This window comes from Molothrus aeneus, chromosome 22 (assembly GCF_037042795.1).
Source record: "Molothrus aeneus isolate 106 chromosome 22, BPBGC_Maene_1.0, whole genome shotgun sequence".
In the NCBI taxonomy this organism is placed as follows: Eukaryota; Metazoa; Chordata; class Aves; order Passeriformes; family Icteridae; genus Molothrus; species Molothrus aeneus.
This window is the reverse complement of record NC_089667.1, coordinates 6,585,234-6,610,096: the sequence shown is the minus strand read 5'-3', so window position 1 is coordinate 6,610,096 and position 24,863 is coordinate 6,585,234. Positions and strand designations below refer to the sequence as shown.

Sequence of the window (24,863 nt, the reverse complement as noted above, 5' to 3'; positions counted from 1 at the left end):
CTTCACCAGGATTTCTTCTCCTAAGAAGCTGGGAAGCTTCAGCTTCTCCCTGTTTTGGTACTTCAGAATGTGATTTGGAGAATTGTTTACTCAGCATGTGAATTGTTTTATTTTAATGACCAACCACAGCCAGCTGTGTCAGACTCTCTGAGTCTGTCACAGGTTTTTATTATTCATTCTTTTCTAACCTCCTGATATATCCTTTCTCTATAGTTTAGTATAGTTTTAGTATATAATTTCATATCATATCACAATAAATCAGCCTTCTAAGAACATGGAGTCAGATTCACTCATCTCTCCCCTCGTCAGGGCTGCTGCAAATTCTACACAGGGGGGAGAGGAAAGAGCCAGGGGGGTGTCACTGTCACATTTTCTGAAAAATCCCCTTGCCCAGGATTAACTCCTGGGAAGCTGAGAAGCCTCAGAGAGAAAGGAAAACAATAATTATCTGATTGGCTTCTCCTGAGTTTTGCTGCTTTGGAATGTGGTTGGAGATTGTTTATCCAACATGTGAATTGTTTTTACTTATTGGCCAATCATGGTCAAGCTGTGTTGGGGCTCTGGAGAGAGTTACGAGTTTTCATTATTATCTTTGAGCCTTCTGTCTGTATCCTTTCTCTATTCTTTAGTGCAGTTTCAGTATAGCATTCTTTTATATAATATAATATCATAAAATAATAAATCAGCCTTCTAAGAACATGGAGTCAGTCAGATTCTCAACTCCCTCATTCCTTCCAATGTCGGGGGTCTCAGAAAACACCACAGGGGCACAAGGGAACAGCCAGGGGGGGCAAGAAAGGAGCTGGGGGGGACAAGACAAGAGTGAAGGGGCAAGACAAGAGCTGGGAAGGCAAGGGAAGATCCAGAGGGGTAAGGAAAGATCCAGGGGAGAAAGGAAAGAGCCAGGGGGAGCATGACAAGAGCCAGGGGGGCAAGAAAAGGGCCATGTGGGGGTTCCTTACGGAAAATCTTGACGTTGACAGTGGCCTCGGAGTCGCCCTCCTCGGGGCTGCTGACCACACACTTGTAGATGCCGGCGTCGTCGATGTTGGCGTTGTAGATGGTGAGCGTGGAGGAGAAGTCATCGTTGCGCACCACCGAGATGCGCTGCTGGCCCGGGCTCAGCCGCTCCCCGTTCGGGGAGAACCACGAGATGTCCTTGGACCTGGCCTCCCCGGCCACTGCAGGGACAGAGAGAGAGAGCAGGGTGAGACTGCAGGCCTGGACTGCAGCATCCCCAAACCCCAGTGCTGAGGGGCTGACTGACCCCACAGCTCAGTGAGACAGCCCAGGACTGCATGGCCCCAAACCCCAGTGCTGAGGGGCTGCCAAAACCCCAGGGTCTGCCCCAAACCCCAGTGCTGAGGGACTGCCAAAACCCCAGGGTCTGCCCCAAAGCCCAGTGCTGAGGGAATGCCCCAAACCCCAGGGTCTGCCCCAAACCCCAGTGCTGAGGGAATGCCCCAAACCCCAGTGCTGAGGGAATGCCCCAAACCCCAGGGTCTGCCCCAAACCCCAGTGCTGAGTCTGACCCAAACCCCAGGGTCTGCCCCAAACCCCAGGGTCTGCCCCAAACCCCAGTGCTGAGGGAATGCCCCAAACCCCAGGGTCTGCCCCAAACCCCAGTGCTGAGGGAATGCCCCAAGCCCCAGGGTCTGCCCCAAACCCCAGTGCTGAGGGTCTGAGTGACCCCACAGCAGCAATTCCATCCCAGCAGGGTCTGTCTCATTTCAAACTGAATAAATAAACCCAGGGGCCTTTGGCCAGCACCCACCTTGACATAAGAAGAACTTGGACTCTCCAACGCTGATCTCCCCCTGGCTTGGAACGATGTCCACTTGGAGAGAGGCTGGGAAGGGAATGAGCACAGTCAGACACGGGCTGTGGGCTCCAGCAAAACACCTTTGCCAGCCTTACAATCCCCATGGATCCCTCATTCAATTCACAGTCCAGGATGACACCTGTTTTGTGATCTGAACTGCTGGTTTTAAACACCAGAGGTTTTAAACGTGAGAGAAGGGTTTTAAACATGACAGCAAAGTTTTAAACACCATAACAAGGTTTTCAACACCACAACAAGGTTTGAAGCACCAGAGAAAGATTTTAAAGCTTTTTAAACCAAAGGACAGCACCTCTGCCCTGTCCATTCCCATTTACCAGCAGCCCCTCCCAGTGCACACCCACGCAGGCCCAGTGCCCTTTTCCCCCAGCACCATCCCTGCCTCCTTCTCCATTGCATAAATTATGACCCATTAGGCAGAAAATGTAATTGGATTCTGGCTCTCCTCCAGCTATAGCTTAATTCCACAGCAGATCTGTGGCCTAACAAGCCCGGGTCAAGTTGAATTTGAGGACGCCAAAATAGGTTTTCTTTGGAAAACACCCTCTGTGCTTTCATGTAGTGCACGAAAAGCTGAAAATCTCTCTCCCAGAGCAGCTAATTTTACCTCCAGACCACAGAGGCATTATTCCAGCTGCCAAGCACACCTGGGGTTATGAGAAACAAGCACTGCTTCAGCAATGAAAACCTGGCTGTGCATGCCAATGGCAACACTCCCTAAAGGGCTGGGGGGTCAGGCAGTGAGTCTGGAGTGGGGGAGCTCTGCCTGCCCTCAGGGGGAAAGCACAGCAATATCAGGATTTTCTGAGCACGTTCCTGTGGCCAACACCTCCCCTGCCACGGCCCTTCTCTCCAGGAGAAGCAATAATGGGAGCTGGGATAACCCCAGTGCAAGGCCCCTGCACTTTGCTGCTCTCCTCTCTGCAGCTCAGCAGCTGTCCTGATAAATTCCAAATACCCAAAACCCCAAGAACCCAGCCAGGAGCCGGCTGGAAGCAGAGCTGGGACTGCTGAGGGCTCCAGCTCTGCCCAGGGTCACCCAGGGGCTGCACATCCTGCAGTGACTCCAGACAGGGACATTCAGGTACCCCTGGAGCTCCTGAGCTGGGAAAACCAGCCCAAGGAAGGGCTTCCAGAGCACTTCTCTGCTCAGCACTGGGAGCTGCTGAAATGGGAACCCTCTGGGATCTGACAGAAATTCAGATTTCTCTCCCCACGCTGCACTCTGCAAACGCAGCCCTGGCGGGGCTGCTCAATGCCTCTCATCCCATGCCCAGGTGATTTCTGCTCCAGGCTCCGTGGAAAGCACTGAACTCTCCTTCACCCCCAATTCAGCACCTGGGCTGCACCTTTACAGCTTTTTTCAGCCTGGCTGTGCCACACCAGCTGCACACAACAGGAGGAAATCACACAAGCAGGGACCATCTCACTGCAAATACAGAATAAAGAATGATTTGCAGAGCCCGTGGTTATGGGGAAAGCCCTGGGGGTTTAATGCACTAAAACTATGCTAAAGAATACAGAAAGGATGCAGACAGAAGGCTAAAAAGATAATAATGGAAAATTCCTGACTGGTTCCAGAGTCCTGACAGTGCCTGACCATGATTGGTCATTAAGTTAAAACAATTCACATGAAACCAATCAAAGAACCACCTGCTGGATAAACAACGTCCAAACCACATTGCACAGCAGCCAAACACACAAGAAGCAAATGAGATAATATTGCTTTCATTTTTCTCTGAGGCTTCTCAGCTTCCCAGGAGAAGAAATCCTGGCAAAGGGATTTTTCAGAAAAATTTCTGAAATTTTTCAGATTTTTCAGAAAATCCCGGTGAAGGGATTTTTTGGAAACTGTGACAGTGACATTCCCAGCTCCTCTGTCCTCACTTCACACCAGAGAGCCTGGGTTTGCTGCCACTGTCACCGAGACACACGAGTCCCCAGAACAAGGGGCTGTGCCTGCTGTGAAAAATGTGTATTTTATGATTGGCTTTTGGCAGATATTCAAATGAATGTTATACGTGCTATGTTAGAAAGTGATGCTGTGTTAATTCTCTTAAGCAGTGTGTTAAATATAGTTTTAGGTTACAACATAATGTTAAAATAGAAACTATGCTGTGTAAGATATTTTTTAAAGAAAGGACTCGCACTGAGATAGCAGCCACAGGACGCCTGAATCTTTCAGAGAAAGGGAATTTATTGCTCCCTTATCAGAAGAAATGAACTTCTGCCTGCCTTGCTCAGCCTGAAGAGCTGTCAGGATTCAGAGGAAGAAGCTGACCCTGCCCAGCCAGAATCCTGTGTTTGAATGGAATTTCTGCATCATGGATGAGCTGTATGAATATGCAACAGGCTGTTGCTTTTAAGGGTTAATCCTCTGTTCATGTGGGCCCTTTTTCGGGCTTATTTTGCCCAGAAAAGGTACCTGGACTGTCCATAACTCTTTGTTTTTATTGTCTCCTATTGTCTGAATCCAAATTGTCCAAAATTATTATTACTCTAATTCTATTGCTATTTTTATAACCATTTTATTACTATGAAACTTTTGGAATTTTAAAACCAAGTGATTGGCGTTTTTCACACCTGCAATCTCACCAACCATGCCCACCCTCAGCTCACACACAAAGCCAGCTCTGCTGATTTTAATCGCTGTTTAATCGTTATTTTTGCTTTGCAGCTCAGGGAAATGGGGACTATTTTTTCCACTCTTCGTTTAATAGACACTGCGAGCCCATTTGTATTCTGCTTCCAACTTCAAGCAATAAAGGCCTTTTTAGCATCACATAATAACTGCATTAAAAGGCCCTCTTCATAATCACACAATAACACTTTTTATAGCTCTGCCCTCCCCCATATCTTTTATCTGGTTATAAAGTTCCCCAGCCCCCAAAAAATGCTGAATAATTCCCCATTGATTAAAAAAAAAAAAAAAAGAAAAGACAACAAATTTGCTAATGCAACTTCCTGTTCATCTGTAGTTCAATATAATTAGTTTTGCATCTCAACAAAAGAAATGAGCTCAAATTAAGCCGTGGTTTTGATAATAGGCAGGGAGGCTGTGTCCCTGCTGGGCTCAGGCTGAGCTTAAGGCAGGAGGCTGTACCTGGGCAGGAAATAAAGGAAATAAAGTAAAAAAAGTAAATTGTTGGCAACAGGGTCTGTGGCTGCCCAAATTCCAAAGGTGACACACCTGGAACAGGAATACGAGTGCTCACACTGCTCTGGCTCCACAAAAGGAGTACCCTGGAATGCTAAACACACCCAGGTAGGGATTTACTGTGGGCTTCTACTCCCTCAGACAAATGGAGTTCAGCCCCTCGCATCCCTCCCTTCCCACAAAAGCACTGCTCCTTTCCAGCCCCAGCAGCTCAGCACAGACCCCGAGAGGGCCCACCTGGAGCTCAGCGAGGACTGAAACCCTCCTGGAATCCTCACCTGGAATCCTCACCTCCTGAAATCCTCCTGGAATCCTCACCTGGAATCCTCACCTCCTGAAATCCTCCTGGAATCCTCACCTGGAATCCTCACCTCCTGAAACCCTCCTGGAATCCTCACCTGGAATCCTCACCTGGAATCCTCACCTCCTGAAACCCTCCTGGAATCCTCACCTGGAATCCTCACCTTCCAAAACCCTCACCTCCTGAAATCCTCCTGGAATCCTCACCTGGAATCCTCACCTTCTGAAACCCTCCTGGAATCCTCACCTGGAATCCTCACCTGGAATCCTCACCTCCTGAAACCCTCCTGGAATCCTTCTGGAATCCTCACCTTCTGAAACCATCACCTCCTGAAACCGTCCTGGAATCCTCACCTCCTGGAATCCTCACCTTCCGAAACCCTCACCTCCTGGAATCCTCACCCCACTCCAGCACTGGGGTCTCCCCACACTCACATCCCCAGGGATGTGCCCACACTGCACCTCCCTCTAAGCTCTGAGGGCTCTCCCTCCCTCCCACTCTGAGCCCAGGAGGGAATTTGGATGGGCTTTGCCTTGGAGTGGGTCTCCAGGAGCAGGAATTCTGTCACAGGTAACCCAGGAAATGATGCATTACGGCAACAAAGCCCAGAGAAAACCCAGAATCAAAAAAAAAAAAAAAAAAATTCAGAATCAAAAAAACCCAGAATAAATAAAAAAATAGAAAAATAGAATAAAAAAGCCCAGAATAATAATTAAAAAAAAGAATAAAAACCCCCATAATCAAAAACAAAAAATAAAAAACAACCCAGAAACAAAAAACCCAGAATCAAAACAACCCAGGATAAAAAAAAAAACCAAACAAAACAGAATAAAAAAAACCCAGAATCAACAAAACCCAGAATACAAAACCCAGAATACAAAAAATCCAGAATCAAAAAACCCAGAATAATAAAAAAACCATAATCAAAAACCCAAAATCAAAACATCCAGAATATCTGGGCAAACAAAGCCCAGCAGGGACGAATTCAGGTGTCACCGAACCCCTGGCTCCATTCTCACAGGCTGCACCTTTAATTCCCTTCATTTCTAGCAACGATTCACCAATTCAACCCAATTCCAGGAATAAAAACCACCAGGAAGGAAACAACTCCTGGATGCGGCGGGCACATGGAGCAAGGGCGGGGTTTGCAGCAGATTACGGTGAAAGCCCCGGGGGTTTAATGCACAACAAAGGCTTAACAAGACAAAGACAAGGCTCCTGTGCGCGGTCACTTTATTAAAAATGCGCCGAGCGCTCGGGAGGAGGAGGAGGAGGAGGAGGAGGCAGCGGCAGCAGCTGGGATTGATCCCAGCTGGGCTGCGGATCCCATTCCTGCCCCGTCGCCATGGCAACCGCTCCTAAATCTGCCAGGAACGGGAGGCGGGGATGGAGGAGCCCTTTGGGGAATGGCAGGACCTGGAGAGAGGGCAGAAGCAGCACGGAACAGCCCGAAATAAAGGGGTCCGAAGGGCAGGGACGCTCCAAAATAAAGAAATGTGTGCCCAAAGCCACCTCCAGGAGAGGGACACCCCAAAATAAAGACACCAAATTCACCGTCAGGGAGGGACATCCCAAAATAAAGATGTGCCCAAAGCTATTTCCAGGGGAGGGACACCCCAAAATAAAGACACCAAATTCACCTGCAGGGGAGGAACACCCCAAAATAAAGACAGCAAAGCCACCCCTGGGGACGAACATCTCAAAATAAGAACAAGTGTGCTCAAAGGCACCTGCAGGGGAGGGAGACCCCAAAACAAAGAGCCCAAGCCCAGCTGGTGGCCCTGGCCGTGGGGGCTGCTCCCCACCCTGCTGAGCACCCCAGGAGCGCAGCAGGCACAGGGGGAGCCCCCCTGCCCTGCCCCAGCCCAATCCCAAACCCACAGGGGGACTGGGGAGGGACTGGGCTCTGGCACAGCCCCCAGGGCCAGGGCAGCTCTGCTGCTGGCAAAGCTCTGCCTCCAGCCACCCTCCTGTCTGCCCTGCCCACGGCAGGCAGGAAAATCCCCATTTCCACCGGGATTCCCCATTCCCAGCAGCACCTGGTGGATGCTGGGGGTGGCAGAAGGGCAATTCAGTCCCTGCTGCAGGAAAACCAGCTGCTGTTCACTTCCAGAGCCGACAAAATTCAAATTATTCTATCAAAGGGCCCAGCCTGGGCACTGAGGAAACAACTGCCATTCACTTCCAGAGCCGACAAAATTCAAATTATTCTATCAAAGGGCCCAGCCTGGGCACTGAGGAAACAACTGCCATTCACTTCCAGAGCCGACAAAATTCAAATTATTCTATCAAAGGGCCCAGCCTGGGCACTGAGGAAACAACTGCCCTTCACTTCCAGAGCCGACAAAATTCAAATTATTCCATCAAAGGGCCCAGCCTGGGCACTGAGGAACCCCCTGGCCTGGGGGTCTCACCCAGCACCCCCCAAGGGACAGGGGGCTCTCCCAGCCAAGCCCACCCATCCCTGGGGATGGTTTCAGAGTGCCAGGGATGGGTGGGCTTGGCCACCAGCTGCAGTCAGGGCCCAGGCAGCTGTGGCAGCACAAAAGCACAGGCAGGGCACTCAGAGACTCCTCCTCTGCTCCATTCCAGTCAGGATTATTCTGCTCCTGAGCAAAGCCACACGGCCAAGCTGATGTGGGGAATCTGTGCAGGGAAAAGGGAATAATTCCAATTATGTCCACCTTGTGACCCCATCACTTCCTTGTACAGGATCTGCTCACAAGAGCTTTTAATTTTTAAATGACCACAAGGCACAGCAAAAAATGATCCTATTAACACCTTTCCCTACAGAAATTTATGAATTGCAGTAAAACTTCCCAGACATCTCAGTGTTTTTTACATGGAACACAATTTTATGCCTCTTTTGATGACATTCTTGATAAAAGCTTTTTATTGCTATGGATCATAAAACTAATAGTCCTATTTACCACAGCAAATATTTTCATTTACCTGAGGCAGGGTAAGCCAGGATGCTTTATGGAGCCATTAAATCAGAGGATGGACAACTTTAATTAAAAACCAAGCAAGTTACAATCTCATGCTGGAAGAGAAATCTGGGTGGGTGAGAGGGAAGAACCTGGAGCAGATGAGAGAAGCAGGATGTGTAAAAGCTCAGGACTCGAGGCTGCTCTTGCAGCAGCCAGGTTGTCTTGGCAGGGTGCAGAGCAGCACAAACTGCATCCTGCAGTGTGAAAAACGCCAATCACTTGGTTTTAAAATTCCAAAAGTTTCATAGTAATCAAATGGTTATAAAAATAGCAATGTAATTAGAGGAATAATAATTTGGACAATTTGGATTAGGACAATATGAGACAATAGAAATAAAGAGTTATGGACAGTCTGGGTACCTTTTCTGGGCAGCCCGAAAAAGGCCCCACATTAACAGAGGATTAACCCTTAAAAGCAGCAGCCTGTTGCATATTCATACAGCTCATCCATGGTGCAGAAATTCCATTCAAACACAGGATTCTGGCTGGGCAGTGTCAGCTTCTTCCTCTGAATCCTGACAGCTCCTCAGGGCTGAGCAAGGCAGGCAGAAGTTCATTTCTCCTGATAAGGGAGCAATAAATTCCATTTCTCTGAAAGATTCAGGTGTCCTGTGGCTGCTATCTCAGTGCGAGTCCTTTCTTAGAAAATATCTTACATAGCACAGTTTCTACTTTAACATTATGTTATAACCTAAAACTATCTTTAACACACTGCTTAAGAGAATTAACACAGCATCACTTTCTAACACAACACATATAATATTCATTTGAATATTTGGGAAAAGCCAATCATAAAATACTCATTTTTCACATGCAGGGAGCACAAAATTCCTGTTTGTCAGGCAGGAGGGGCTCCAGGGAGGAGCTGCTCCTCTTCCTCAGAGGCAGCAACCCCTGCTCCCTGCAAGCCCCACTCCTCCCCAGCCACCAGCCAGCCCCAGATTTCACCCTCAAGTGCTGTTGCAAGGGGCAATAATTAGTATGAACTTCATGATTCACAGAAAACTAACCAATCTCTATTAAAAAAAACCCATTACTCTCATAAACACATTGCAACGAGACCTAGCTGGTCCTGCAATCCAAACACCATCACCATTGAAGTGCAGAATTTGGGAAATTCATGTGTAGAATGAGGGAAATTCTTGTGTAGAATTTGGGAAATTCATGTGTAGAATGAGGGAAATTCTTGTGCAGAATTTGGGAAATTCATGTGTAGAATGAGGGAAATTCTTGTGTAGAATTTGGGAAATTCAAGTGTAGAATTTGGGAAATTCATGTGTAGAATGAGGGAAATTCATGTGTAGAATTTGGGAAATTCAAGTGTAGAATTTGGGAAATTCATGTGTAGAATGAGGGAAATTCATGTGTAGAATTTGGGACATTCAAGCGCAGAATTCAAGAAATTCATGTGTAGAATTTGTAGAATGTCACCACTGACAAATTAAGAAAGCACCCTTTGCTAAACAAATCTCCATAACACATCTCCCAAGTTCACAACAAGTACAACAAGTAAAGATCAGAATTATTTCTCATTCTTTTCTCTGATGTCCTCTGCAGTGCCACTGGAATTTGTGGGTAACATTTCAGTGTGTGTTAACTGCAAGAGAAAGAACCTCCAGAACATAATCAGGGCTATCAGAATCATTAATAAAAACTGGAATATTATTATAACCAAACCAGAAGGCTGGGAAGAACAACATGCTGATCCACTGCTCTATTTGCTCAGCAAGCATAGGAAGCAAAAATCCCTTTAGGCAAGGGAGAACTGAGCTTGTTCACTGCTCTCTGCTGCTCACCCCTCCAGCTCTGTCTGCACAGCACAGCCAAGGTGAAGGCAATAAATCAGAGCCCCTCCAATGACAGGAACAGTTCACACAACCCCAGATTTAGACATCATTTACAGAAGCTCAAAACCAGGCGATGCCAAGGGAGGAACAAAAAGAATCTGAGCCCGGCCAGGGGGTGCAAAGCCTTGAGCATCAGCTGGGAGTGACAGGATAAACACTGCCAGGATTGCCAGGAGCCAGGAAAAACCTTCAGCCCTCATCCCTGGCCTCCGGGCAGGCTCCTGGAAACCCAGGGGGAATTCGCCAGCACAAGAAATGTAATCCCTGCAACCCATCAGCTGTGCGAGGCACACAAAGAAGGCTTCAGCTGAGCTTTTGTGGCCCAGAATTTAAGAGAAATTCAGGAGCTCAGCTCTGAACCTCCCTTGGTCTCTACAAGCAAGACACTCCTTGAAATAACTTACTCCTGCTTGCAAGAATTCACTCCAAGAAAGCACCAAGAGAAAATCTCCAGTGATCTCCAAACACAAAATGGATTTTTGCTGGATTTTCACACCTCTCTCTCCAGTGATCTCCAAACACAACTGGATAACTTACTCCTACTTGCAAGAATTTACTAAATTTTATGAAATTTATAATTTAATTTAATTTAATTTAATTATACTAGATTATATTTTTGCAAGAAAGCACCAAGACACAATCTCCAGTGATCTCCAAACACAAAATGAATTTCACTGGATTTTCACACCTCCAGTGATCTCCAAACACAACTGGATTTTCACCTCTCCTTCTGCAGTAAAATCCAGGAGAGAGGGAAAACTGAAGAAAAGGGAATCAGACTCCTGCTGCTGCTGGGTGCCTGACACTCTGAAAAACCCCAATAAAATGAAGAAGGCACCCACAGAGATCCACCTCCCCAAATCCCGAGATGACTTTGAACACTGATGTCTTTGGCTGATGCTAACAACAGGGCTCTCATCCAATCAGCTTTGCCACGTTTTCCTGGTCCCTGCAATGTTTTAATGGGAATTACAGTGTAAGAAGCACTCACTGCAGGGGAATGGGAAGGGAAGGAGATGCTCAGTGATCTGTGAGGGCAAAGACCTTTAAAGCACCTGAGGATTCCTGCTGAATTCCTCCCCTCCCACACTCCCTGCTCCTCCCCTGGGTGTGAAATGACAGCACAAGAACAGCAGCACTGCTCTGGAATACAGAAAACAGCCAGAAAAGGCAGCAGGAGTCAGAGAAACGTCCTCTGAGAGCAGCAGCAGAATGGAAATGTCCCCAGAGTGACAAAGGCAGAGCCAGAGGCAGCAGGGATCGATGTGCGGAGTGCCAGAGCCTGGCCAGCACTCCTGCCCCACTAAAACCCTCCTGCAATCACCACCATTAATTGCTCTTTGCTTTAAAGCATCCCCAGGGAGCAGTGAGAGACACAGCTGAACATCCCAGATCCAACATCCTGCTGCCACCCCATTGTTCAAGGCTGAAAAGAGGAATTTGATCAGTGCAGAACTTCATTTGAGACAACACAACATTGCCCACCCAGCCCAGGTCCAACATCCTGCTGCCATCCCCACCACCAGAGCCCATCTCTGCTCTTCCAGCCCAAATCCCAGCCCTGACTCCAGAACCAGGAATAATACGAGGGGAAATCACACACTGCAAACTCTGCCCATCGTTTCAGGCTGAAAAATGGAATTTTATCAGTGCAAAAATTCAGTTGGGGCAACACAACATTGCCCACCCAGCCCAGGTCCAACATCCTGCTCCCATCCCCACCACCAGAGCCCATCTCTGCTCTTCCAGCCCAAATCCCAGCCCTGATTCCCCAGCCTCACCCAGGCTGTGCAGAGAAGCAGGAACAAGAGGGGAAATCAACACTGCAAACTCTCCCCATCATTTCAGGCTAAAAAATGGAATCTGATCAGCGCAAAAACTTCATTTGGGACAGCGCAACATTCCCCATCAAATGTGTGGACAGGCATCACAAAAACAGCCATGGCAGAAGGTTCTGGAAGGGATGAAACTGGAATACCTTCTTCCCAACAATTCCTATTAAATAATAACTTGTGTTCTTTGTTACCCACATTCCTTTGGTTATTTGCAAGGCCCTTTTCTCACCATCTCCCAGAAAGAGAGTTCAGGATGTCACCTTTTCCCTGAGAAAACCTGGATATAAAAACCCTCCCCTATCAACACAGATGAGGAAAAAACCCCACACAAATCAGAACCTCCTGAGTTTATCTGACAATAAAAGGTCAATGCAGTTTTTTTTGGTTTATAATAAAAACAATACTGGTGTAAACTGGGGCAAATAAGGCCAGAAAGGACAAAGAACAGGTCTAGGCTGCAGCAGAAAATCCTGACAGGATGAGCAATGTCCCTGACATTCTTCAGTGGCAATGAAAGTGGAGAACTGAACATTCCTTAGAGAAAAATAAAAAGGAAAACATCTTCAGCCCTGCTCCCTTCATCCCCTGCCCAGCAAGCACATGAAATAATCCTTTGTAAGTGCCCATGAAAACTGGGATTCCTGCCAGTTTCCTGAATTACACATGGATGGGGGCTCTGCCCTCCTAAACCATGTATTTTAAGGTCAGAAAGCACCACTCCGCTGATCTGCTCCTTCAGAGGATCCAGAAAGGAATAAAGGCAAAACCTGCAGGAATGGCTCAGTTCAGCCCCAATATTCACTGGGGATAATCTGGATTCTGACAGGTCAGGACAGCCAAGAAACTGCCTTTATTTCAGTGAAATTAAACCCGATTTCGGTGACATTAAACTCAATTTCAGTGAAATCAAACTCAATTTCAGTGAAATGAAACCAAATTTCAGTGAAATTAAACCCAATTTCTTTGTGCCTGCAAGTCAGGCGCTCACAGCACAGGATTCCAACCCTGCCCTCTTCCACCCAAATGAAGTTCTCCAAAATTCCCAGCACAAACCTGTGCCATGCATTACACACAGAGCCAGGAACCACCACTGCACCCAAGGACAGCAGCACTTCCCACTCTAATTCAGAAAACACTTGGGCTCAGGCACACAGCACAAGGTTAATGGCCATGGAAGGGCAAAAAGGACTTGGTGTTCCCATTTTCCAGGATGCCTTAGGAGGCAGAAAGAGCTGGCATCAAAGCTGGAAAGTGCAGCAAGTGGAAAAGCAATATTAATTCACTTTCTGCTGCACAAACAAACCTCTCTGCTGGGATTCTGGGGTGTCTGTGCAGGCCAGGAGCTGGACTTGGCTGATCCTGGTGGCTTCAGGATATCCTGAGATTCTGGGCAGACACAGAAAGGGAGGAGTGGGAGCAGCCACCCCTTTTCTGTATTTTCTGGTTTTTTTGTATTTTCTGCATTTTCTCTCCCCACATTTTTATCAGAAGCAGATGGGGCCCCTGCCCAGAGCCTGCTCCAGCTCTGCCACTGCTATTTCTGCATCTCTGGGACACATTTCTGCTGCCACTAACAACTGCTTGCTGCTGGAATGAAGGCCACAGTGGGGCTGGGAGGGTTTATTTTTGTATTCCTGGGTCCCACAATGAAATCCCATCAACGTGGCCCCTCCCCAGCAGAAAAAAGCAGCTGGGACAGGCTGCAAGAGGCACGAGCACAATGCAGACTGAGAGAGGTAAAATAACCAACATTCCTTTCCCCAGAGCCACTGATGGCAAAGGAAAACTTGTCCACTCATCCCAAACTCCTTCTGCTCTGCTTGGGTCAGCCCAAAATGCAAACCCAACCCAGGAGTTCACAGCAGGAGGCAGAGCTGGCACTAAGAGCAAATCCTCCCTGAATAATGAATGGCCTCAGTTTGGGCATGGTGACCCCAGAAATGCCACAGCAGATTCCCCTGCAACACTGCAAACAGCAATGTAATAATATATTATAGATGTATATATGTATATATACGTGTATTATGTATGTATATATGTATTATATGATTATAATATATTATATGTATTATAATATATGTATATATGTATATATGTATACAGACATGTATTATATATGTATATATGTATTATAATATATTATTATAATGCATTATAAGTATTGTAATATATATGTATATATGTGTACATACATGTATTATATATGCATATATGTATTATAGTATATTATTATAAGGTACTATAATATATGTACATATAATGTACAAATAATAATAATATGTATATATGTACTATAATATATTATTATAATGTACTATATTATATGTACATATAATGTATAAATAATAATATGTATATATGTATTATGATATATTATTATAATGTATTATATTATATGTACATATAGTGTAATAATAATAATAATTGTGCATTATTTATTATTAATAATAATTAAAATAATAAATTCTGAGCAATGGCTGATCCATGTGCCCCCAGTGCCCTTCCCCTCCCCAGACACAAGAAATCAGCTGCACTCCAAAGCAGGGACTCAGGTAAGTGAAGGATCTGCCCCAGGAAGGGAGCCCAGGCTCTCATTAGGATGTTAATGAATGCAGCATCATTAACAGCAAACGGCTGCAGAGCTGAACACACAATCTCTGAACCCAGCCAAGCAAGTGAATGCTTGCACCAAACAACCAGGTCAAGCCTTGCCCTGCCCCAGTTATTAAAATGGGAATTCTGGTTGTTATAGGATGGCATTAAAAGGAATTTACTGGCCCTTTTATGGTTTACATTCACTCGTGCACTGCTACAGTTATTCCGAGCATTTGGCACCGCGTTTGCCGCCACAAAGGGAGTTTTGTTCCTGCTGGAGTGAAGGACAAGACGGACAAGGACAGATAAAAACGAGAGGAAGAAAAGGAGACAGAGGATGACAGAGCAGCGCAACTGCACTGCCACATCCCGGGGAGCAGCCGGCTGGAAACGGGAGTGGAAAAACTTCTTGCAGCAAAGGCAGGGACACAGAGCAGGACAGAGAGGAATTTCCCTGCCCAGGGTGACTGCAGCGCTCCTCAGTGGGTTTGTGCTGCATGCCAAGAATAATAAACTGCAGCAGGGCAGAGGGACGCTCTCAGCAGCCCCTGTGCTGAGCCACGCTTGGGACTCGGCAAAAAACCTGCATTTTCATCCTTTATTTTACAGCTAATCTGGCTAAAAAACCTGCATTTTCATCCTTTATTTTACAGCTAATCTGGCTAAAAAACCTGCATTTTCATCCTTTATTTTACAGCTAATCTGGCTAAAAAACCTGCATTTTCACCTTTTATTTTACAGCTAATCTGGTTAAAAAACCTGCATTTTCACCTTTTATTTTACAGCTAATCTGGCTAAAAAACCTGCATTTTCACCTGTTATTTTACAGCTAATCTGGCTAAAAAACCTGCATTTTCATCCTTTATTTTACAGCTAATCTGGCTAAAAAACCTGCATTTTCATCCTTTATTTTACAGCTAATCTGGCTAAAAAACCTGCATTTTCACCTTTTATTTTACAGCTAATCTGGCTAAAAAACCTGCATTTTCACCTGTTATTTTACAGCTAATCTGGCTAACAAACCTGCATTTTCATCCTTTATTTTACAGCTAATCTGGCTAAAAAACCTGCATTTTCACCTGTTATTTTACAGCTAATCTGGCTAAAAAACCTGCATTTTCATCCTTTATTTTACAGCTAATCTGGCTAAAAAACCTGCATTTTCATCCTTTATTTTACAGCTAATCTGGCTAAAGGCAGCGTAAAACATCAGCAAAGCAACGTCACACTCTGGTCTGAGCTGCACCCAACACAAACTCGGCCATGACTAAAGGAAAGGAATCAATTCCTGTTTGCCCAGTCCAGCTTTGGCCTTTTTTCCCTTGTGCAAGTCCTTGTCCTGAATTTGTATTTGCTGCAATAAAGCAGCTCCCAGGAGAGGCAGCTGTGGAGCTCCTCAGAGCCAGGCTGAGCAGTGCAGACAGCTCCCAATTAACCCAGGTTTTAATGGGATCTCCATCGGGTTCTCAAAGGACTCCTCCAGCACCTGCCAGGGAAAAGGAGGAGAGGAAAAACCAGGAAAAATCCTACAGAAGGAAAGGAAAAAAAAACCAGGAAAAATCCTACAGAAGGAAAGGAAAAAAAAACCAGGAAAAATCCTACAGAAGGAAAGGAAAAAAAAAAACAGGAAAAATCCTACAGAAGGAAAGGAAAAAAAACCAGGAAAAATCCTACAGAAGGAAAGGGAAAAAAAAACCAGGAAAAATCCTACAGAAGGAAAGGAAAAAAAAAACAGGAAAAATCCTGCAGAATGAAAGAAAATAAAAATAAAAACAGGAAATATCCTACAGAAGGAAAGAAAAAAAAAAAAACCCGGGAAAATCCTACAGATCCCACAGAAGGAGACAAAAAACCCTGGAAAAATCCCACATAAGGAAAGGAAAAAACCAGGAAAAATCCTACAGATCCCATATAAGGGAAGAAAAAAAGAGAGGAAAAAAGAGAGAGAAAAAAGAGGAAAAAAGAGAGAAAAAATAGAAAAAAAAAAAAAAAAAACAAGAGAAAAAAGAAAAAATGGGAAAAATTAGAAAAAATAGAAAATAAAAAAGAAGAAAAAAGGAAAAAAAAAGGGGAAAAAAGAAAGGGGAGGGGAAAAAAAAGCCGTGCTGGCTGTAAATGAGAGCACTCAGGCACTCAGGTCACTGCAGTAAATCACAGCCCTTAATTTCATGTGAAAGGAGGGAATGTTAGACGACCACAGGACCCTCAAAGAGGCCTTTGTTAGGAGGAGCCCTGTGCATAAATACATTTCAGAAGCCTGGAAAAAGGAGGCTTAGAAAGGAAAATGCCTCTGGATTTTTTGGCCTTATTTTATCACCTTTCAGAGGATAAAGAAGCTGAAAATCAAGAGGAGCTGCAAGTGACAATTAAGCTCTTAGCACCCCCCAGGAGCACCAGGGCTGCGCTATTTCAGCAGCACAGGGCTCCTCCACGGGCTCTGCTGCACCGCAAGGACTCAGGAGGAGCAGGAAAAAAGCAGGAAAAAGTAGGAAAAAAAGCAGGGAAAACCAGGGAAAAAGCATGAAAAAAATCAGGAAAAAAAAAAGCATGAATCAGGAGTTCTCCATCGTTCACCACTCCTGCAGGTGCCACCATCACCAGTGAAGCCCAGATGAACCCCAAACTGGAGCTCAGATGAATGCCAAACTGAACCCCAAACTGAACCCCAAATTGAACCCCAAACTGAACCCCAAACTGAACCCCAAACTGGAGCTCAGATGAATGCCAAACTGAACCCCAAACTGAACCCCAAATTGAACCCCAAACTGAACCCCAAACTGAACCCCAAACTGGAGCTCAGATGAATCCCAAACTGAACCTCAGATGAACCCCATATTGAACCCTAAACTGAAGCCCAGATGAATCCCAAACTGAACCCCAAACTGAAGTGCAACTGAACCCTAAACTAAAACCCAAACTGAATCCCAAACTGAAGCCCAGATGAGTCCCAAACTGAAGCCCAAACCGAACCCCAAATTGAAGCCAGATGAACCCCAAATTGAACCCCAAATTGAACCCCAAACTGAAGCTCAGATGAATCCCAAACTGAAGTGCAGCTGAACCCTAAACTAAAACCCAAATTGAACCCCAAGCTGAAGTCCAGATGAGTCCCAAACTGAACCCCAAACTGAAGCGCAGCTGAACCCCAAACTAAACCCCAAACTGAACCCCAAACTGAAGCCCAGATGAAGCCCAAAGTAAACCCCAAACTGAAGCCTAAGCTGAAGTCCAGATGAGTCCCAAACTGAACCCCAAACTGAAGCCTAAGCTGAAGTCCAGATGAAGCCCAAATTGAACCCCAAATTGAAGCCCAAGCTGAAGTGCAGATGAGTCCCAAACTGAACCCCAAACTGAAGCCCAAGCTGAAGTGCAGATGAGTCCCAAACTGAACCCCAAGTGAATCCCAAGCTGAAGCCCAGACTAATCCCAGCCTCCTGGAGCATCCTCTCCGTGCTGGGGCACACACAGGGCTGGCCATGGAACCAGCTGGGCACAAAGCCCCCGAGCTCGTGTCCCACGGGCTCCTTCCCGCGCTGCCAATGTGTGCAACCCACACTGGATCAAATCCTGCCCCAGTTCAGTGCCAGAAGCCCTGGGCTGTGTGACAAGCACTGAATAAGGTGGGAATAAACACAATAAACCCGAGCAGGGCCTTCCTGACTCAGCTGAACACAGTGGAATGTCACGGACACATTTTATGAAAAATCCTTTTGCCGGGATTTTTCTCCTGAGAAGCTGAGAAGCCTCAGATGAAAAGAAAAACAGGAATTATCTGCTGCTGTGGAATGCAACAGGTGCATCTGGGATTGGTCTCATGTGGTTGTTTTTAATTAATGGCCAATCACAGCCCAGCTGGCTCGGACTCTCTGGTCAGTCACAAGATTTTAGTCTCATTCCATTCCTTTCCTTTTCAAGGCTTCTGATGTCTCCTTTCTCTTTTCTTTTAGTATAGTTTTAATATACAATTTTCTTTTACTATAATATATATCATAAAATAATAAATCAGCCTTCTGAAACATGGAGTCAGGATTGTCATCTCTTCCCTCATCCTGGGGACCCTCAAACACCACCACATTTGGTGACCCCGAGTGAAGAAAAATTCCACAAAGCATTAAACAAATTGGAGCCTCCAAAGTAACAAACACCTGCCCTCAACCCACGAAAACAGGGCAGAAATCTCCATGTGAGGAGCAGCCAGCTCCTACAAACAAGAACTGGCACCATTCCAGGGCCAAAACTGGGCAAAATTTGGAAGTCAGCTGAGGAGAGGCCTGGAACAAGTTCGTTATCACGCAATTAAAGCACTGCCAATTCCTTGTGCAGCAAATGCAGAGCTGCTGCTCCTCAGGATGGATGGATGGATGGATGGAGGGACAGGGATGAGGAGCAGGCAGGCAGCAGCACACACCAGCCCATGGGGAATGGATTATACATGGCTTAAATGGCCTAATCCACTTTGTCTTCAACAGGTCCCACATAAACAAGGCTCCAGTGCATGTTAAATAAAAGCCCCATGAAATTTTAATGAAAAGCAATATGCAGTTACAGAAACTAATCTGCTAAATGGAATCATTTCATAAGTGGCAAATTCTGCCAGGCAAGAGGAGTGGTGAAATAACCTTATCTAATACCCAGTATCTGAGAGCAGCGTGAAGACTGGGTTCAGGGGACAGCAGAGTGGAACAGGAGCTTTTCCAGCCTCAATTACTGGAATTATGAAGCTGTTCTGAACTCTGACATTCTGCTTTACCTTGAGCAAAACCCTGCCTAGCCTTGTGTTCCTCCTGTGCTGCTTCAGCCTGGCTGGTTATTTTAATATTTCCTTTATGTTGGTGACAAATCCAATAGGGCACCAGTCCTGCCAGGGCACTGGAGGCTCCTGACACCCAAATCACTGCAATTCTGGCCAGGAACAGGAGCCACAGCCCAGTGCCAGCAGCAATCCCGTCCCTCAGCACGCCCCCATCCCCTGCCATCCCTGTGATCGTGGAGATGAGCACACACAGACCAAACCCCACTGCACTGCTGACAGCTCAGCAAGGAAAATGGCATTTCCCTGCATCACAGTCACCAGGCACCGCTAAATCCCTGCGTTTAAGGCCTGGGGGCCAGCACTATTAAAGTTGCTATTAATTATTATTATTATTATTATTATTATTATTATTATTATTATTATTATTATTATTATTATTATTATTATTATTATTATTATTTTACTATTACCATTGTTATTATTAAAGTTGCAAAATCTATTCTTCCTGCCAAGAACTGGTTTTGCCACAAGGTAAAACAGGATTACTAATCTATTATTACTATTATAGCAATAGTAATAGTAATAGTAATAGTAATAGTAATAATAATAATAATAATAATAATAATAATAGTTTGTAAATTTATACTATTAGTAAATAAAATTATACTATTAGTAGTATTAGTATTATTATTACTACTATTGTTATTATTGAAGTTTCAAAATCTATTATTATTGAAGTTGCAAAATCTATTCTTGCTGCCAAGATAAAACAGGATTAGGAAAAATCCCCTCAGTCTTTCCTTTCAGGGCTCAGCTACTTCCTAAGGCTGGGCCCAGCCTTGGTGCAAAGCAGCAGCACATAAACAGCATTTGTTGTCTGCAGAGCTTCCTTCCACACACACAGTTCATTCCTCACCCCTTGGAAAGGAATTAAAACCCAACCAAGCTGATTCTGCAGGCAGCTGAGACTTGGTTGGGGTGATAAAGGGACACGAGGGGCAGGCAGTGGAGAAGTTGGGAATGGTGTAAAAGAGATTGTCAGGGACCTCTGGCACTGGGAACCTGATCAATGCACTGATCAGAACCTGGTAATTCACTGATCAGAACCTGATCAATGCACTGATCAGAACCTGGTAATTCACTGATCAGAACCTGGTAATTCACTGATCAGAACCTGATCAATGCACTGATCAGAACCTGGTAATTCACTGATCAGAACCTGATCAATGCACTGATGAGAACCTGGTAATTCACTGATCAGAACCTGATCAATGCACTGATCAGAACCTCATCAATGCACTGATGAGAACCTGATCAATGCACTGACTGAAACCTGATCAATCCACTGACCAGAACCTGATCAATCCACTGACCAGAACCTGGTCAATGCACTGATCAGAACATGATCAATGCACTGATCAGCACCTCAAGAATTCACTGATCAGAACCTGGTAATTCACTGATCAGAACCTGATCAATGCACTGATCAGAACCAGGTAATTCACTGATTCATTGATAATTCACTGACCAGAACCTGATCAATGCACTGATCAGAACCAGGTAATTCACTGATTCATTGATAATTCACTGACCAGAACCTGATCAATGCACTGATCAGAACCTGGTAATTCACTGATCAGAACCTGATCAATGCACTGATCAGAACCTGGTAATTCACTGATCAGAACCTGATCAATGCACTGATGAGAACCTGGTAATTCACTGATCAGAACCTGATCAATTCACTGATCAGCATCTCATCAATTTGCTGATCAGAACCTCATCAATGCATTGATCAGCACCTCAAGAATTCACTGATGAGAACCTGGTAATTCACTGATTCATTGATAATTCACTGACCAGAACCTGATCAATGCACTGATGAGAACCTGGTAATTCACTGATTCATTGATAATTCACTGATCAGAACCTGATCAATTCAGCTGCTGTTCACTGGAAATGATCACAGGAAACCCCACGAGTGTTTCCCTGCAGGAAGGGGAGGTTTGCTCTCAGACTGATCCTACAAAACCCCACAGGTCTGTCCCTGCAGGAAGGAGAGTTTTGCTCTCAGACTGATCCCTGGCTCTGGAATTAACAGCCAGAGAGGCTTTGGTGTCACCCTGGAACCACAAGGAAGGGGAGGACACGTTCCCTGCCTCAGCACCCACCCCAAAATTGAAACGCCACCACAAAACGCATCCGCATATGCAGCCAGCCAAGCAGAAACATTACAGGGATGAGAGAGAGATGAGGAAAAAAATAAAAAAGGATAAATTAGATTAGTCTTTTGTTCACTGTGTCACATCAGATTCTCTTGAAACAACTTGAAAAATGAATGTGTCAGGAAATTGGGGCTGCTTATCAACTCTGCAAACTGCAACACCAAAGCAACCAGACAAACTGTGTATTTCCCCCCTCTAATGTGCAAGATAATTGCCATAAATCATATGTTTCATTCCTTAATTATTCTGAAAAGGGAACAGATGATAAAGAATGAAACACCAGGAAAAAATGAGCTGCAATGAAAATGAAGAGGGAAGGGAAAGGCTGTGCAGAAGGGATCCTGCAGGGGCACAGCTGATGGAATTGGAATTCCTGATCATTAATTAAAAATCCATGCACCTTCCCCAAGCCCACAAACATTTCCTATCTGGGTGTGGAGCTGTTAAAGCCTAAAGCAGTTCTGGGTTGGTTTTAGGCCATTTTTTACCATTCTTTCCCTTCAAAAGTAAATGATATATAGCTGTGCTTGTTTTCCAGTGAGTCCCATTCAATAATCCATTTCAGCACGCAGATTTCTCACTGAGAAATGTCACAGTCAAGGATCCCACACAGCCACTGACTCCCAAGATACAATCCCAAGGGTTTTTTGCAACACTCAATGTACACTCTATTATTTAAAAGCACTGAATAAACATTCTGTTATTTGAAAGCACTGAATATACATTCTGTCATTTAAAAGCACTGAATATCCATTCTATTCTTTAAAAATGTTATGCAGCCCTTGGGAGCAGCCCAAAAAACAGAGAGGCAATCTGATTTATAACCCAGGAAGAGAGGGAGAACAAGGAAAATTCAAACTGAAATATGTTTGGGGATGAGAAGTGACACAATTTCCTTATTTTCCCTATTGTCTCTGTAGGGAAACTCCAGCCATGAATGGGTCTCTTGTTCGTTCTGGGGCATCACAAGGCACAGAGTGCAGCCAAATCCTGCCCCCAGCTCTGGGAGCCTCCACTGGACAGGAACAACAGGGAAATGGAAATGGGGTTTGTCCTTGTGGGACACTGCCACCCTCATTAGGGTCACAGCCACGAGCACTCCCAGGGCTCCCTCCCAGGCAGATGTGCAGAGAATCCCCATTTCTGGCCAGTGAGGATGATGATGGTCAGGCTTGGTGAGAGCGGGTGGAGAATTGCAGCTCCTCCAGGAATAATCCAAGGGGCACTTCCCAAACGAAAAAAGGCTGGGAAGTGATCCTAAAGGGGCAGCAGCCCTGCAGCCTCTGCCTGAATGAATCACGAAATCCCCTTCAGAAGGAAGAAAACACCTTTGGCACAGGAAGAGAAAAGAAACCAACTGGAAATTCATGGGAAGGAAGATGTTTCAAACACAGCCCCTGTGAGTCCTGCACACACACACACACACACACACACACAGGGCACTGCTTATAGCAATTAAAAATCCATCAGAAACCCAAACACTGCAATTCTGGCCCTGAGAACAGGCACACTCTGTTCCCTTCACAGCCCAGTGCCTGTTTTGTTGGCACAATTATCAATTTTTAACCACAATTTGCACGTCTGTCCCTGGCAGACTCTGGACACGCAGGGAAGCTCTGTGAGCTCCCCACACCTTGGGAGAATGAAGAAATTCCCTGCAGGATTGAGCTGTCCCAGCTCCCTCCCTGCACACAGAACTGGGAAATCTGTGCCCAGGGACACCAGCCTGGCTGAGGGCTCAGAAATGGCTTTTTTTTAGCAGGGAAAAATGGGTAAAATCAGCTGCATCTCCAGTTATAACAACCCTGGAAGCCAATTGTGACCCCAAAATGCTGCAGGGGGACACTGGGAGGGATCCCCCATCCCCAGGGACTCAGCAGCCTCCCCATCCCACTCAGATATCCCAGCTGCTCTCAGTTATTCCAGGCTGTGCTCCCAACCCCCTCAACCACAAAACTTCCAAACAAAAATTAGCCAAGGACAAGCTTTCCCACTCATGGAAAATTCCAGCAACATCACGTTATTGGGAGGGGGGGAAAAATAATAATAAATCAACTCCCAGCAGTGCCAAAATGCTCCCCACAATCAAGGACTGACAGGGATTGAAGCTGCTCACATCCTACAGGAACAGCCTCGTGTGCCTGGGCAGGAGAAGCCTCAAACCAAGGACATTGAGTCAGGATTTCTGCAGGAGATGATAATTTAAATTAACTTAAAAAAAAAATAAAAATGAAGCAGCTGCTGCCAAGGGAAGTGTTGGCTCTGAGTTTTTCTGGAAGTGCTCTGTGGGCAGGCACTGAAAGGCTCCTATACAGCACTGCTGGCATCCCATAATTTCCTCCTCTGGCTGCATGGGATGGTTTTCCTTGCACAAGGAACCCCAGAGCTGGAAAAGGGCATCTGTGCTGAGCAGGAGATTCATGCTCACTTCACACCATTTGAGCACAGTTTTTAAAAATGGCATTTTTGGCCAAACCTCTGGGTGGCAGGGGGGGCAGGAATACAACTGTGGGGTTCAGGTTCCTCTGGGATGCAGGAAAAACCCCTGGGTGCAGCACAAAGCCCCTTCAGGAGCTGCTCCATCAGGAGCAGCCTCTGCAGGCTGGGCCAGCAGCAGTGCAGGGCCCTCAGCAGCAGTGCAGGGCCCTCAGCAGCAGTGCAGGGCCCTCAGCAGCAGTGCAGGACCCTCAGCAGCAGTGCAGGACCCTCAGCAGCAGTGCAGGGCCCTCAGCAGCAGTGCAGGGCCCTCAGCAGCAGTGCAGGGCCCTCAGCAGCAGTGCAGGAGGCTCAGGAGCAGTGCAGGGCCCTCAGCAGCAGTGCAGGGCCCTCAGCAGCAGTGCAGGGCCCTCAGCAGCAGTGCAGGGCCCTCAGCAGCAGTGCAGGACCCTCAGCAGCAGTGCAGGACCCTCAGCAGCAGTGCAGGGCCCTCAGCAGCAGTGCAGGAGGCTCAGGAGCAGTGCAGGGCCCTCAGCAGCAGTGCAGGAGGCTCAGGAGCAGTGCAGGGCCCTCAGCAGCAGTGCAGGGCCCTCAGCAGCAGTGCAGGGCCCTCAGCAGCAGTGCAGGGCCCTCAGCAGCAGTGCAGGGCTCTCAGCAGCAGTGCAGGGCCCTCAGCAGCAGTGCAGGAGGCTCAGCAGCAGTGCAGGACCCTCAGCAGCAGTGCAGGACCCTCAGCAGCAGTGCAGGGCCCTCAGCAGCAGTGCAGGGCCCTCAGCAGCAGTGCAGGAGGCCCAGCAGCAGTGCAGGGCCCTCAGCAGCAGTGCAGGGCCCTCAGCAGCAGTGCAGGACCCTCAGCAGCAGTGCAGGAGGCCCAGCAGCAGTGC

At 46.3% G+C, this 24,863-nt stretch overlaps 1 protein-coding gene across 6 annotated transcripts in view; it reads right to left on the bottom strand.

Moving 5' to 3' along the window:
* Positions 1-24,863, bottom strand: part of NCAM1 (neural cell adhesion molecule 1) — a 97,628-nt gene that overhangs the window by 51,527 nt on the left and 21,238 nt on the right. For all 6 annotated transcript variants that reach the window (XM_066564498.1, XM_066564499.1, XM_066564500.1 and 3 more), the window contains exons 2-3: positions 1,775-1,849; positions 963-1,181 (exon numbers count right to left, since the gene is read on the bottom strand). In XM_066564498.1, the coding sequence (XP_066420595.1) occupies positions 963-1,181; positions 1,775-1,849 (294 nt within the window). The remainder of the gene's footprint in view (positions 1-962; positions 1,182-1,774; positions 1,850-24,863) is intronic.